Genomic DNA, 13,852 nt, shown 5'->3' with positions numbered 1-13,852 from the left:
ATGGTTGGCCTTGGTGACCTGAAAGGTCCTTGCCAACCTTCCCAAGTGATGCTATGGCTTAGCCCCAGACTTGCTAGAGAATGGTTGGACTGGATGATCTGAAAGGTCCTTCCCAAGTGATGCTATGGCTTAGCCCCAAACTTGCTAGAGAATGGTTGGACTGGATGATCTGAAAGGTCCTTCCCAAGTGATGCTATGGCTTAGCCCCAGACTTGCTAGAGAATGGTTGGACTGGATGATCTGAAAGGTCCTTCCCAAGTGATGCTATGGCTTAGCCTCAAACTTGCTAGAGAATGGTTGGCCTTGACCTGAAAGTTCTTTTCCAACCCAAATACTTCCACGGTTCTCATTTAGAAGGGTCCAACAGGACAAAGACTTGGCATTTAAAGCACATGCCCTGCAACTTAAGCCCACTGTTTTTCCCCACCCCTTCCTTAGTCAAAGAATCCTCTTTCCCCATTTTTCTCTCACGACCCTCCAAGGCAGGAGGGAAAACCTCTGCGCCAAGCAGGCAGCTTGCAGGACCCGGGGAGGTTATCAGCTACTTCTATCAGCCTGGGGTTTTGGTGGGGTTTGTTTTTTTCCACCTTCAGCTATCTAGAACTAATTGGTTGTAAAAGTTCTGAGAGGCTTGAGCAGGTTATTAAGTGGATTAGAGGAAATTCCTGGAGTTTTTAACTGACAGACAGCTCCTGCTGGTGCGGCAAGCGGAGCAGGGGGGAAAGGGAGCGCAGAGGACTTCAGCTGGACGGCTCCTAGGGGAAGGGAAGGAGCCAGGAATGCCAGGAATGTTGGTTTTTGAAGATGAGGAGTAACACATGGGGGGGAATGAAGCATTACCAAACTAGGCAGCAGAAGGTAATTGTGTTGAATGAAGGCTGCTCTGCTCAAATGCTCATCTTCCCAGGCCGCGGCGAGGCTAACGAAGAGGCAGCTGTCAAAGGCTGCTTGTCACAAAAGCCAACCAGCTGCCTTCACTGGGAAATGACAGGCTGGGAGGAAAGCTGAGGGAGCTGAGCTGACCAGCAGTTAACCACTCCTCTGAGCAGTGACTCTCAATAGGCATTTTCCACTAGCAATTATTCCCTTGCCATCTCAGACACTGCCAAGTTATTTGTCCTGAAGCCCCAGGGGCAAATTATCCTGCGGCCCCAAGGCCACGTTATCCTGGAGCCCCAGGGTCAAGTTATCCATCCTGGAGCCCCACAGCCAAGTTATGCTGGAATCACAAGGCCAAGGTATTTATCTTGGAGCCTCAGGGTTAAATTATCCTGGAGCCCAAAGGCCAAATCAGCCATCATGACATCCCCAAGGCTAAGTTATCCTGCAGCCCCAGGGTCAAGTCATCCATCCTGGAGCCCCATGGCCAACTTATGCTGGAATCCCAAGGCCAAGTTTGCCATCCTGCAGCCCCAGGGTCAAGTTATCCATCCTGGAGCCCCACAGTCAAGTTATGCTGGAATCCCAAGGCCAAGGTATTTGTCTTGGAGCCCCAGGGTTAAATTATCCTGGAGCCCAAATGCCAAGTCAGCCATCATGACATCCCCAAGGCCAAGTTATCCTGAAGCCCCAGGGTCAGGGTATGCTGGAATCCCACAGCCAAGTGTGCCATCCTGGAGCCCCAAGGTCAAGTTATCCATCCTGGTGCCCCAGGTTCAAATCATCCTGAAGCCCAAAGGCCAAGTCAGCCATCATGATGTCCCCAAGGCCAAGTTATCCTGGAGCCCTAGAGTCAATTTATTCATCCTGAGGCTCCAAGGTCAAGGTATGCTGGAACCCCAAGGTCAAGTTATCCTTCCTGGAGCTCCAAGACTAGGTTATCCAGGAATCTCAAGGCCATCCTGCAGCCCTAGGACCAAGTTAGCCAGCCTGGAGCCCCAAGGCTAAGTTATCCTGGAGACCTAAGGCCAGATTTGCAGACCCAGAACCCCTCAGCCAAGTTATTCATCCTGGAGCCCCAAGGTCAGGTTTGCCCTCCCAGAGCCCCTTGGCCAAGTTATTTATCCTGAAATCCCTTGCCCAAGTTAACCTGGAGCTCCACAACCATGGTCACCATCCTTCAGACCCTTGCCCAAGTTAACCTGGAGCCCCACAACCATGGTCACCATCCTTCAGACCCTTGCCCAAGTTAACCTGGAGCTCCACAACCATGGTCACCATCCTTCAGACCCTTGCCCAAGTTAACCTGGAGCCCCACAACCATGGTCACCATCCTTCAGACCCTTGCCCAAGTTAACCTGGAGCCCCACAACCATGGTCACCATCCTTCAGACCCTTGCCCAAATTAACCTGAAGCCCCACAACCAAGCTTGCCATCCTGCAGCCCCAGGGCTGAGTTAACCTGGAGCCCCACAACCACTTTTGCCATCCTGGATGCCCAGGGTCACATTATCCATTTTTCACACCCTTGCTCAAGTTAACCTGGAGCTCCACAACCAAGTTTGCCATCCTGCAGCCCCAGGGCTGAGTTAACCTGGAGCCCCACAACCAAGTTTGCCATCCTGCAGCCCCAGGGTCACATTATCCATCCTTCACACCCTTGCTCAAGTTAACCTGGAGCCCCACAACCAAGTTTGCCATCCTGCAGCCCTCTGTCCAAATTAACCTGGAGCCCCACAGCCATATTTGCCATCCTTCAGCCTCAGGGCCAAGCTGCCCACCCTGGACAGACAAACTGCAGAGCACTGTGTTGTTAACTAGCTGCCAACTAGCCACCTGCACTGCTCTGCAGCATTGAAGTGGCCAAAGCACAGCCCAGCGAGAGTCACTACCCGGCTAGCACACCTCCCTGCCAAGCTCTAGCAAGTAAGGGCAGGCTTGGAGATCATTAATGCCTGGCCAAATGGTTGCTGGCTAGAAAGGAGTCTCCAAAAAAAAAGCCTCACCCAGAAACTAATTCCTTCAACACATACCTATCTCCTCACTCAGCAGTCTGCAGGGCTACAACACACCATATATGTCCATGAGCATGTATTGATGTATACATCCAGCCACCACCTCCAGCCCAGAGACTCCTTTCTACTTGGGTCAGCTGTAACAATGTTTGTTTTGAGGCTTTTTTAAAATCATTATTATTATTTTTAATGTCAGTTCAGAAGGAAAACCTCAAGATGCTGAGCTAGAAGAAGGGGGCTCCAAGAAAGCTGGGGAGGGACTTTTGAGGGTGTCAGGGAGTGATAGGACTGGGGGGAAGGGAACAAAACTAGAAATGAGTAGATTGAGATTGGATGTTAGGAAGTTCTTCCCCATGGGGGTGGTGAGACACTGGCACAGGTTGCCCAGGGAGGTGGTGGAAGCCTCATGCCTGGAGGTTTTTCAGGCCAGGCTGGATGTGGCTATGAGCAGCGTGCTGCAGTGTGAGGTTTCCCTGCCCAAGGCAGGGGGGGTTGGAACTGGCTGATCCTTGGGGTCCCTTCCAACCCTGACAATTCTATGACTCCCAAGTGAATTTTCACAGGCACAACCCATCTCCTCAGGGGGGTGCTGAGGGAAATATCTGACACCTCCTATTCTTTGGGGGGAGGGTAATGCATGGCAGAACAAATGGGCACCATTGAAACTCCCGGGGCCGCAGCTTGGACAAAGGAAATTTCCTGCTCCCATTCAACAGCCAAGAACTGAACCTTTCTGACTGTGCAAATAAAAGAGGGGCTCCCACAGCCCTCCCTGAGCGAGCCTATTCAAGCTGGCATTTCATCCTTTTGCCCAGAGAAACCCTCAGAAGGCAGGAATCTCAGGAATGAAGCTCAAGTCTGAACAGACACAACTTGAGCACAGCCCAGCCAGGCAGCTCCGCTCCTTTTCAAGCAAGAGCCTGGAGATTTGAAGCTGTGCCAAGCCTAGAAAACAAAAGGGGAAGGCAAGAGCTGTGTGGTGTTTGGGGGGAAAGGAGGGGGCAAATAAAAATAATAATTTGGGGGGGGGGAAAATAGAAAATAAAATTGAAAACCCATGAAAATATATAAAATAAAAATTAATAAGAAAATAGAGAAAGAGAGAAAATAGAGAAAGAGAGAAAATAAATAGAGAAAGAGAGAAAATAGAGAAAGAGAGAAAATAGAGAAAGAGAGAAAATAGAGAAAGAGAGAAAATAGAGAAAGAGAGAAAATAGAGAAAGAGAGAAAATAGAGAAAGAGAGAAAATAGAGAAAGAGAGAAAATAGAGAAAGAGAGAAAATAGAGAAAGAGAGAAAATAGAGAAAGAGAGAAAATAGAGAAAGAGAGAAAATAGAGAAAGAGAGAAAATAGAGAAAGAGAGAAAATAGAGAAAGAGAGAAAATAGAGAAAGAGAGAAAATAGAGAAAGAGAGAAAATAGAGAAAGAGAGAAAATAGAGAAAGAGAGAAAATAGAGAAAGAGAGAAAATAGAGAAAGAGAGAAAATAGAGAAAGAGAGAAAATAGAGAAAGAGAGAAAATAGAGAAAGAGAGAAAATAGAGAAAGAGAGAAAATAGAGAAAGAGAGAAAATAGAGAAAGAGAGAAAATAGAGAAAGAGAGAAAATAGAGAAAGAGAGAAAATAGAGAAAGAGAGAAAATAGAGAAAGAGAGAAAATAGAGAAAGAGAGAAAATAGAGAAAGAGAGAAAATAGAGAAAGAGAGAAAATAGAGAAAGAGAGAAAATAGAGAAAAAGAGAAAATAGAGAAAGAGAGAAAATAGAGAAAGAGAGAAAATAGAGAAAGAGAGAAAATAGAGAAAGAGAGAAAATAGAGAAAGAGAGAAAATAGAGAAAGAGAGAAAATAGAGAAAGAGAGAAAATAGAGAAAGAGAGAAAATAGAGAAAGAGAGAAAATAGAGAAAGAGAGAAAATAGAGAAAGAGAGAAAATAGAGAAAAAGAGAAAATAGAGAAAGAGAGAAAATAGAGAAAAAGAGAAAATAGAGAAAAAGAGAAAATAGAGAAAAAGAGAAAATAGAGAAAAAGAGAAAATAGAGAAAAAAAGAAAATAGAGAAAAAAAGAAAATAGAGAAAAAAAGAATAGAGAAAAAAGAAAATAGAGAAAAAAGAAAATAGAGAAAAAAGAAAATAGAGAAAAAAGAAAATAGAGAAAAAAGAAAATAGAGAAAAAAAGAAAATAGAGAAAAAAAGAAAATAGAGAAAAAAAGAAAATAGAGAAAAAAGAAAATAGAGAAAAAAGAAAATAGAGAAAAAAGAAAATAGAGAAAAAAAGAAAATAGAGAAAAAAAGAAAATAGAGAAAAAAAGAAAATAGAGAAAAAAAGAAAATAGAGAAAAAAAGAAAATAGAGAAAAAAGAAAATAGAGAAAAAAGAAAATAGAGAAAAAAAGAAAATAGAGAAAAAAAGAAAATAGAGAAAAAAAGAAAATAGAGAAAAAAGAAAATAGAGAAAAAAAGAAAATAGAGAAAAAAAGAAAATAGAGAAAAAAAGAAAATAGAGAAAAAAAGAAAATAGAGAAAAAAAGAAAATAGAGAAAAAAAGAAAATAGAGAAAAAAAGAAAATAGAGAAAAAAGAAAATAGAGAAAAAAGAAAATAGAGAAAAAAGAAAATAGAGAAAAAAGAAAATAGAGAAAAAAGAAAATAGAGAAAAAAAGAATAGAGAAAAAAGAAAATAGAGAAAAAAGAAAATAGAGAAAAAAGAAAATAGAGAAAAAAGAAAATAGAGAAAAAAGAAAATAGAGAAAAAAAGAAAATAGAGAAAAAAAGAAAATAGAGAAAAAAGAAAATAGAGAAAAAAAGAAAATAGAGAAAAAAGAAAATAGAGAAAAAAGAAAATAGAGAAAAAAGAAAATAGAGAAAAAAGAAAATAGAGAAAAAAGAAAATAGAGAAAAAAAGAAAATAGAGAAAAAAAGAAAATAGAGAAAAAAAGAAAATAGAGAAAAAAAGAAAATAGAGAAAAAAAGAAAATAGAGAAAAAAAGAAAATAGAGAAAAAAAGAAAATAGAGAAAAAAAGAAAATAGAGAAAAAAAGAAAATAGAGAAAAAAAGAAAATAGAGAAAAAAGAAAATAGAGAAAAAAAGAAAATAGAGAAAAAAGAAAATAGAGAAAAAAAGAAAATAGAGAAAAAAAAGAAAATAGAGAAAAAAAGAAAATAGAGAAAAAAAGAAAATAGAGAAAAAAGAAAATAGAGAAAAAAGAAAATAAAAAAGAAAATAGAGAAAAAAAGAAAATAGAGAAAAAAAGAAAATAGAGAAAAAAAGAAAATAGAGAAAAAAAGAAAATAGAGAAAAAAAGAAAATAGAGAAAAAAAGAAAATAGAGAAAAAAAGAAAATATAAAAGAATAAAATCAAGTAAAACTAAAACAGAAATAAAACTGTATTAAAAATCAGCCTGTTTGTGACTCTGCTCCTTCAAACTCAAATGGTTGCTCTGAAGGACAACAAGGCTGGTTTGGCTGGTTTATCAAGGAACTGCTGATAACACTCTAGCTCAGCTGAACTTTGGCTATGTTCCAGCTGCAAAACCCTCCTTTTTTTTGGGGGGGGAGGGGGGTTTAATCACTTTGACATCTTCAATAACTTCAACCCACAGCTATTTGAATGCTAAGAATGCTTTTCCTTTCCAATCCTTAGGTTTCAAGCTGCAATAAAAATCCCCTCCTCAGCAATAGGCTTGGCTTTGGGCTCCAGGAGGTTCATAGAGTCACAGAGTGGCCTTCAAGGAACCTTGAAGATGACCAAACCCCAGCTTCCCCATGCCAATGGGCAGGGACAGCCCCCCACTAGACCAGGCTTTGCTCAAACCCTCATCCAACCTACCCTTGACCAACTCCAGGGAGGAGGCCTTAGACTGAAATGCTGCTAAGCTTAATAAATACCATCATGAAAAGCTCAAAGCATACTTCTTTTTGATCACAGACTGATTTGGGGTGGAAGAACCCTGAAAGATCAGCTAGTTCCAACCCCCTTACAGCAAGCAGGGACATTTCAGCTAGTCCAGGTTGCTCCAAGCCCCATCCAACCTGGCTTTGAAGACTTCAAACCCTTTCAAGAGGGAGCTTCTAAAAAGCCAGCTTCTAAAAATCAAAACTCCCCAAGTTTTCCACTGGACCCAAGATACTCAGAAGTGCAGGTGCTGGGGAGGCTTCCAAGAGGAGCCTTGGGCCCACATGAAGCAGAGTTGACCCCTGCTGGTTTCCAACATGCTCTTCCTTCAGCAGCTTCCCCAAGGAAGAGCTAGATGGGGTGATTTTGGGGGGTGCTGGAAAAATGGGTGGCATCATCCACCAGTGGGGAGAAGAGTCCTTGCCTGCAGCCATCCAGGAGCCTTCTTGAACAAGAGGACACGGTCTCAAGCTGTGCCAGGGGAGGTTTAGGCTGGATGTTAGGAAGAAATTCTTCCCAGAGAGATTGGCCATTGGGATGTGCTGCCCAGGGAGGTGGTGGAGTCACCATCCCTGGAGGTCTTTAGGAAGAGCCTGGATGAGGTACTTGGTGCCACGGTTTAGATGATTAGATGGTGCTGGGTGCTGGATTGGACTTGATGATCTCTGAGGTCTTTTCCAACCTGGTTCATTCTATTCTTTAGCACTAAGTCTGACTATTTAGTGTGGCTAGCAGGTATAGGGAAGTGATGGCACCCCTGCACTCAGCACTGGTGAGGTCACATGTCTGATCCTGGGTTCAGTTTGGGGCTTCTCACTCCAAGAACAACACTGAGGGGCTGGAGCAGGCCCAGAGAAGGACATCCAAGCTGGGGAAGGGTCTGGAGAGCAGGACTGGTGAGGAGCAGATGAGGGAGCAGTTGTTTAGTCTGGGGAAAAGGAGGCTGAGAAGAGACCTCATTGCTCTCTGCAGTTCCCTGAAAGGAGGTTGGAGTGAGGAGGGGGTTGGCCTCTTCACTCCAGTAACAAGCGATAGGATGAGAGGAAATGGCCTCAAATCGTGCCAGGGGAGGTTTAGGTTGGAGATGAGGAACAATTCCTTTGCTGCAAGAGTGGTCAGGCACTGGAACAGGCTGCCCAGGGAGGTGGTGGAGTCGCCATCCCTGGAGGTGTTCAAGGAACCATGGCCATGGCACTCTGGGACATGGTTCAGTGGCCATGGTGGTGCTGGGTTGATGTTTGGACTCCATGATCCTAAAGGTCTTTTCCAACCAAACCCAACGTTCTGATTCCATCCCATGAGCAGTCTCACAGCCTTTATTTACTCCATGGCTAGGTCACAGACAGCTGAAGCTCTGTTTGCCTTTCAAGACCCAAAGCCACCGCACCACCTCCAACCTGTAGGTTCAGCTCTCCATCCCACACCTCCAGAACTGAGCCTGAGCAGAGCTCCTGCTCACCACATTGCTCAGCCCCTGCTTGCCCTCTGGCCTTAAGGGAAGTGGTGCTCAGTAACAGAGGCAAGACTTGACTATTCACACACCAGCAAGCAGCCATCAGGCATTAAGTCTTTGCAGCCTTTTGGACTCCAGTCAACTGAAAGCAACAACAGATGAACAGCAGCATTCTCACTCCTCAAACCCTTGGGCTCACTAACTATCAGCTGCACCAAAAAAAAACCAATCACATCAAATGCTGCAGGGCATGCTCCAAGTCCTTGATGGTTTCTTTCTTCCTCCCCTCCTTCCAAATCCACTTTTTGGTGCAAATGGAGGGGATTTTGTACACTACCATTGAAATATCCTCTCCAAGCACACAAACATCCTGAGAGCCAGAGCATTGAGGTTACCTTTCTGCAGCTCAAGCAGGACTTTGGTAGGTCACCAGGCTTTCCCAGTTATCAATTGTTATTATTTCCCCTCTAAATGAGGAGGAAAAACCCCATGATAAAGACTGGTCATTGTTAGCCTGCCTTAAAAAACATCACATAGCTCAATGGAGCCAACTTCGAAGTGAATTTGAAGGCAAAGAGGAAAATTTGACATTTCCTTCACAATGCTTCCTGCCAGAGAACTTGGGCAAAAAGTAACTTTAATTCCTGTGTATTTCATCTGCCTTTGGTAGGAATCCCTGTGGAAAAGGACTGGGGGGTGCTGCTGGGTGCAAAGCTGGACAGAAGCTGGCACCCAGTGCTGCCAGCACAGCCCCAGCTGTGGCCTGGGCTGATCCCCAGCAATGTGGGCAGCAGGGGCAAGGAGGGGATTCTGTCCCTCTGCTGAAACCCCACCTGCAGGGCTGGGGCCAGCTCTGGAGTCCTCTGCACAGACAGGGACAAGGAGCAAGGCCAGAGGAGGCCACAGCAATGCTGGCAGGGCTGGAAGCCCTCTGCTGTGAGGCCAGGCTGGGAGAGTTGGGCTTGTTCAGCCTGGAGAAGAGAAGGCTGCAGGGAGACCTCCCGGTGGCCTTGCAGTGCTTCAAGGGCTGATCAGAAAGCTGGGGACAGACTTCTGAGCAGGCCCTAATGTGACAGGACAAGGGTTGATGGTTTGAACTGAAAGAAGATTCAGGCTGGAGAGAAGGAAGAAATGTTTAACACAGGGTGGTGAGAACCTGTCCCAGGCTGCCCAAAGAGGTGGGAGATGTCCCCATCCCTGGAAGCATTGCAGGTCAGGTTGTTTGGGCTCTGAGCAACCTGCTCCAGTTGCAGATGTCCCTGCTGAGTGCACAGGGGTTGGACTGGCTGACCTTGACAGGTCCCTTCCAACCCAAGCCACTCTGTGATTCTGTGCTTTCAGCACAAGACATCATAATTAATATCATAATTAATATCGTTATTACAGGCACTGCACACATTCAAATCACAATCAAGCTCCCTTGATTTAAAGCCCTAAGACCCTTCTGGATTCCATTCCATTCCATGCTAAGCCCCAGCAGCCTGCAAGCATTTCTGGCCCTCTTGAGAATTATTTTCCTGGGGTACCCAGTGTAGTTTTCACAGTCCAACCAACAAAAGGCCCCTAAAAGATGTTTTAGTGAGGCACAGGTATGCATCCCTAACTAACAGCATGGCATTTCTGTGCCACAGCTGCTCCTGTCCTAACATGAAACAGAAATCCAAACCACTTTTCATGGAAGAAGCCAAAACCTTGGTAGACAAAGGCCCCTAGCATCCAATTACTCTTTCACAGTCTCCATGAAACTGCAACCTGAAGCTTTCACCTGAACAAGAACAAAAAAAGAACTGAAACAAACAGCTTCTACTACAGAAGCCCAGCAAAACAAGCAAGCAGCTCCCCAACTGCTCCAGGCTGCCCTGTTACTACTAGGTTACCACAGAGTGGAATAATTTATGGTGTAGCTAGATTGCAACCAGACATTCCTGCTTGGAAAGAAGGGTTGGTAGTCCAAAGAGGGAAAAAAAAAAACACCCCATTGAAATTCAAGCTGGCAAGTGCTTTCCCTTAATGCTGTGGCTCATTTAAATCTTTTCTAATGACTTGCAGAACTAGACTGCACCAGCAAATAGCTGAATAATGAATCTGCTCCTTCCACTCTTCCAGGCCAAGGGTGGGTTTTTGCCCCATCTTTCTATGAGCAGATACAACAGAAAGCTCCTCAGTAAGTGCCCAGCTAGCTTGCAAATGTTCTGTCTTGTGTGCCTCTGTCCTGGGGTAAAAAGCACATTGTTGTTGTTATTGTTGTCACACAAAGGGTTGGAAACTCAGAACCGTGACAGCAGGGCCCGTTTTCACCCTAACACAAGATTGTTTTAGAGCCCCATGCCCTCCAGCTTTCCTCCTCCTCCTCCCCTCAGCAGCACCTCCCAAAGAATTCCATGTGAAACCCAAACGCTTTGAACTCCAGCTAGGGATTGGTTTCCAGGGCAGCCCTGCCGCATGCTCCCAGTTAGAAAAGGAGTTAAAAGAAGGTTAAAGATGGATACTAAACACTGATGAAAGTCGTCTTGAAAGTATCAAACTCAGCTGAACAATGTCCTTCTCCTCTCCTCCAAGAGACAATGAGGTACCTCAAAGGACTCATTACCTCCGCCCCGTTGCAATGGACATTATCTTCCTCGGGAGGAAGTTAACTCCATCCCCTCCTGCTTCAAAGATGCCATTAAGACATTTGCTCTAAGTCCACAGAGGCCCAAGGGACAAAGCCTTGTGAAAAATAAATTACCAGGAATTTAAGATAATGCTAAAACCTTATCTTATCTTCTGCTGTCTCTTATCTGGCGATTTCGCATCGGGTGAACGCCTTTGGGTTGCGTTTTCCCCTGCCGTCGGTGAGAAGGGCTGCGCAGGGAGGGCCAGCTCTTCCTCCAGCGTCCCACACAAGCGCTGCTCAGGAACACTTTTAAGCCTGAATCACCCAAACGCTTCCTCTTCGGTTTCAGATTGCAGACAAAGTAACCTACTTGATCTTAAGCTTCCGACTCAAGTCAAAGCTTCTATTAGTTCCAGGCCGGGTCTGAGAAGCTTGACCCCGGTGAAGGCTGGCAGGTTGTTTCTTCCACTGCTTGTTTCTGATTGCCTTTTGAAGTGCTGCAGAGTAACTTCATTAACGCGGGGTGCCTGCAGTCTTTTGACGTGCAGATTCCAAACCTTCCCCAAACCTCGGCTCAAAGATAAACATGTTGGGTGGTTTTTTTTTTCCTCCAAAAAGAACTATTAATTTTTAATAAACCCTTGCTCCACACAGTCTATTCCAGCCAGCTTAGTAATCAGGATGAAAGCTCAAACCAGACACACTCTGGAAGTCTGCGAGTCTCACTTGGCATGAGATGAAGAAAGGGGGGGGGGGGGAAAACCCAACAGCAAGAAAATCAGTTCAGAGCTAGGCTGATACCGGTTGTGGGCACAGACACTGCCTTTTCCCAGTAATCGTGTTGCAAGAATTTGGAATGACTTCCTCAACAGCAAGAGGAAAGCCAAGTCGCCTCCTAAACTCCTTTTTTTAAACGAGGGATTAACATTTTCGCTCCTGGTAAAAGCAGGGCCGCTGTCATATTTAGAAGGAACTGCCGGCTCCAAATTCAACACGGAACAAGCTATCTAAGATAGCCTGGAGAAGAAAGGGATGGAATATTCTGTCAAGCTTCTCCCCCCAGCCCCCACTCAGCGCTTTTTTTGTTTGTTTCTCCAATCAGTTCCGCAGAATGATGTTGCTCCACATCAGTGTCAATGGTTCATGGTGTCATTCACCCCTGACCACCACCCCCTCCCGAGCAGCAGAAGCTCACTGGACGTCCACATTCCTCTCCAGCACCCAGGTGGCAAGTTCAGAGGTGCAGCCTCACCACCCTGGCTGTTAAGCTCAGCCTAATTATTAATGACAGCAGGATCTGAAGGAGTTCCTAAGCTTAATACGGGAGATCTGAGACACCAAGAAGCTCAACCTTTGAGGCATGGGAACCCGCGTTTCTGACATGGCCACTGAAGGGACAACTAGAAGAACAAGGAGGACCTTAAGCACTGATCTTAGTAGGTAAGGAAAGACGGTTCCCCCTGCATCCCATATCTACCTCTCCAATCGTCCCTGGATTTTAATAGGGGAAGGGAAAAAAAGTACTGGATTTTGTAGAAAAACACCAAACAGGCATTGAAGAGGCTTCATGGAACTCAAAGCCGAGCTGATGTAATTCACCATTAGCATATATAAACACCTCTCCAGATCTCCTGCTAGGTAAAGCCAGGTTTCCCAGCAGCAGAGGAGCAAAGGTACCCCCTGAAGCTTCCCAGATAAGCTCTTCGCAACCAGGCAGGTGAGAACACATCCCCCCATGCCCTGCTTGCCTTCCCCTGCAATGCTGACAAATCGCTTTACGGAGGCTTGTCCACACCCTTCTTCCTCCTCCCCCCCCAAAAAAAATCAAGAACATCTACCAAATACCTCTAATTAAAGCAAAAATCCACAAAACACTCCAGAAGCAACCGCTCGGCTCCCGAAACCGGCATCCCCCTCCCTGCCGCCGCCGCCGCCGCGACGCGACGGCGAAGGGCTGCGGAGGGCAGCGGGGTATGCGAGGGGGTCCCCAGCTCCCCTCGGCTCCGTCAAACCGATGTGGGCTGCTGCTTCTCACCGATTTACACCGCAACCTCCCCCTACCCCAGACCTCCTCACCGATTTACACCCCAACCTCCTCCCCCCCACGACCCCCCGCGCCCCCTGAGCTCCTCAGCCCGGGGGGGGATCGCTCACCCGAGGTGTCCCAGAGGCTGAGCTCGATGCGCTGCGTGTCGATCTCGAAGCTGGCCGTGTAGTTCTCGAAGACGGTGGGGACGTAGCTCTGCCGGGAGACAGCGCAGGGGGTCAGCCACCGCGTCTACAGCCCCGGTGTCCCAAGCCCCGGTCCCCGCTCCCAGCCTTCCCCGGTGCCCTCTCCCAGCCCCATCGCAGCCCACCTCGGGGAAGCAGTCCTTGGCGAAAACGTGGAGCAGCGCGGTTTTCCCGCACTGGCTGTCCCCCACCACCACGATCTTGCACTTGACGTTCTGGTTGGGATCCATCACCGCCTTGCTCGATAACTTCTGGCTGGCTCTTCTTTCCTTCATTTGATCTCGGCTTTAGTTCCTTCGGGCGGCCACGACGAAAGGAGAGGGGAGGGGAGGGGGGGGGGGGGAGGAAAAAAAAAACACACCACCCCAAAAAAAAAGAAATTTCTCTTCCACGAAAATTAGAAGGCCAAAAGCATTTAAAAAAAAAAAAAAATCAAAAACACACAAAGGTGGAAGCGGCCGAGCCCCGCGACTCGCCGCCGGCCCCGCTCCGCTCCGCTCCGCCCGTCCCGCGCAGACTGCTTTGTCCCCCCGCCGCCCTCCTTCCTTTATAGCCTCGCATCCGCCAATCACCGCCCGCCGCCGCTGCGGGGGCCCGGCCCCCTTTCCCTCGCGCTGGCTGCGCCCGCCCGCCCGCCCGCCGGAGCAGAGCGCCCCCTATGGGAGCCGCGCGGCAGCGCTGCGCTGAGGCGGCTGCGGCGGGGATTTGGGGAAGGGAGGTTTGGGGGGGGGGGGGGCGCTCGGTGATGGCTCCGGGGGTCGGTGACGGAGTGGTGCCATCCTGTCAGGGA

The 13,852-nt window shown here is 46.7% G+C and overlaps 1 protein-coding gene across 2 annotated transcripts in view; it reads right to left on the bottom strand.

Moving 5' to 3' along the window:
• RND3 (Rho family GTPase 3) overlaps positions 1 to 13,532 on the bottom strand; it is a 30,293-nt gene extending 16,761 nt beyond the window's left edge. The window contains exons 1-3 of one of the 2 annotated variants that reach the window (XM_054168903.1): positions 13,507 to 13,532; positions 13,188 to 13,356; positions 12,985 to 13,072 (exon numbers count right to left, since the gene is read on the bottom strand). In XM_054168903.1, the coding sequence (XP_054024878.1) occupies positions 12,985 to 13,072; positions 13,188 to 13,337 (238 nt within the window). In that variant the 5' untranslated portion in view covers positions 13,338 to 13,356; positions 13,507 to 13,532. Of the gene's footprint in view, positions 1 to 12,984; positions 13,073 to 13,187; positions 13,381 to 13,506 lie in introns of those variants that run through there. The other variant, XM_009909434.2, reaches the window with a different exon arrangement.
• Positions 13,533 to 13,852: the final 320 nt, after the last annotated feature.

This window comes from Dryobates pubescens, chromosome 2 (assembly GCF_014839835.1).
Source record: "Dryobates pubescens isolate bDryPub1 chromosome 2, bDryPub1.pri, whole genome shotgun sequence".
Lineage (NCBI taxonomy): Eukaryota > Metazoa > Chordata > Aves > Piciformes > Picidae > Dryobates > Dryobates pubescens.
Note: the sequence above shows the minus strand (reverse complement) of the source record. Positions and strands in the feature narration are given on the sequence as shown.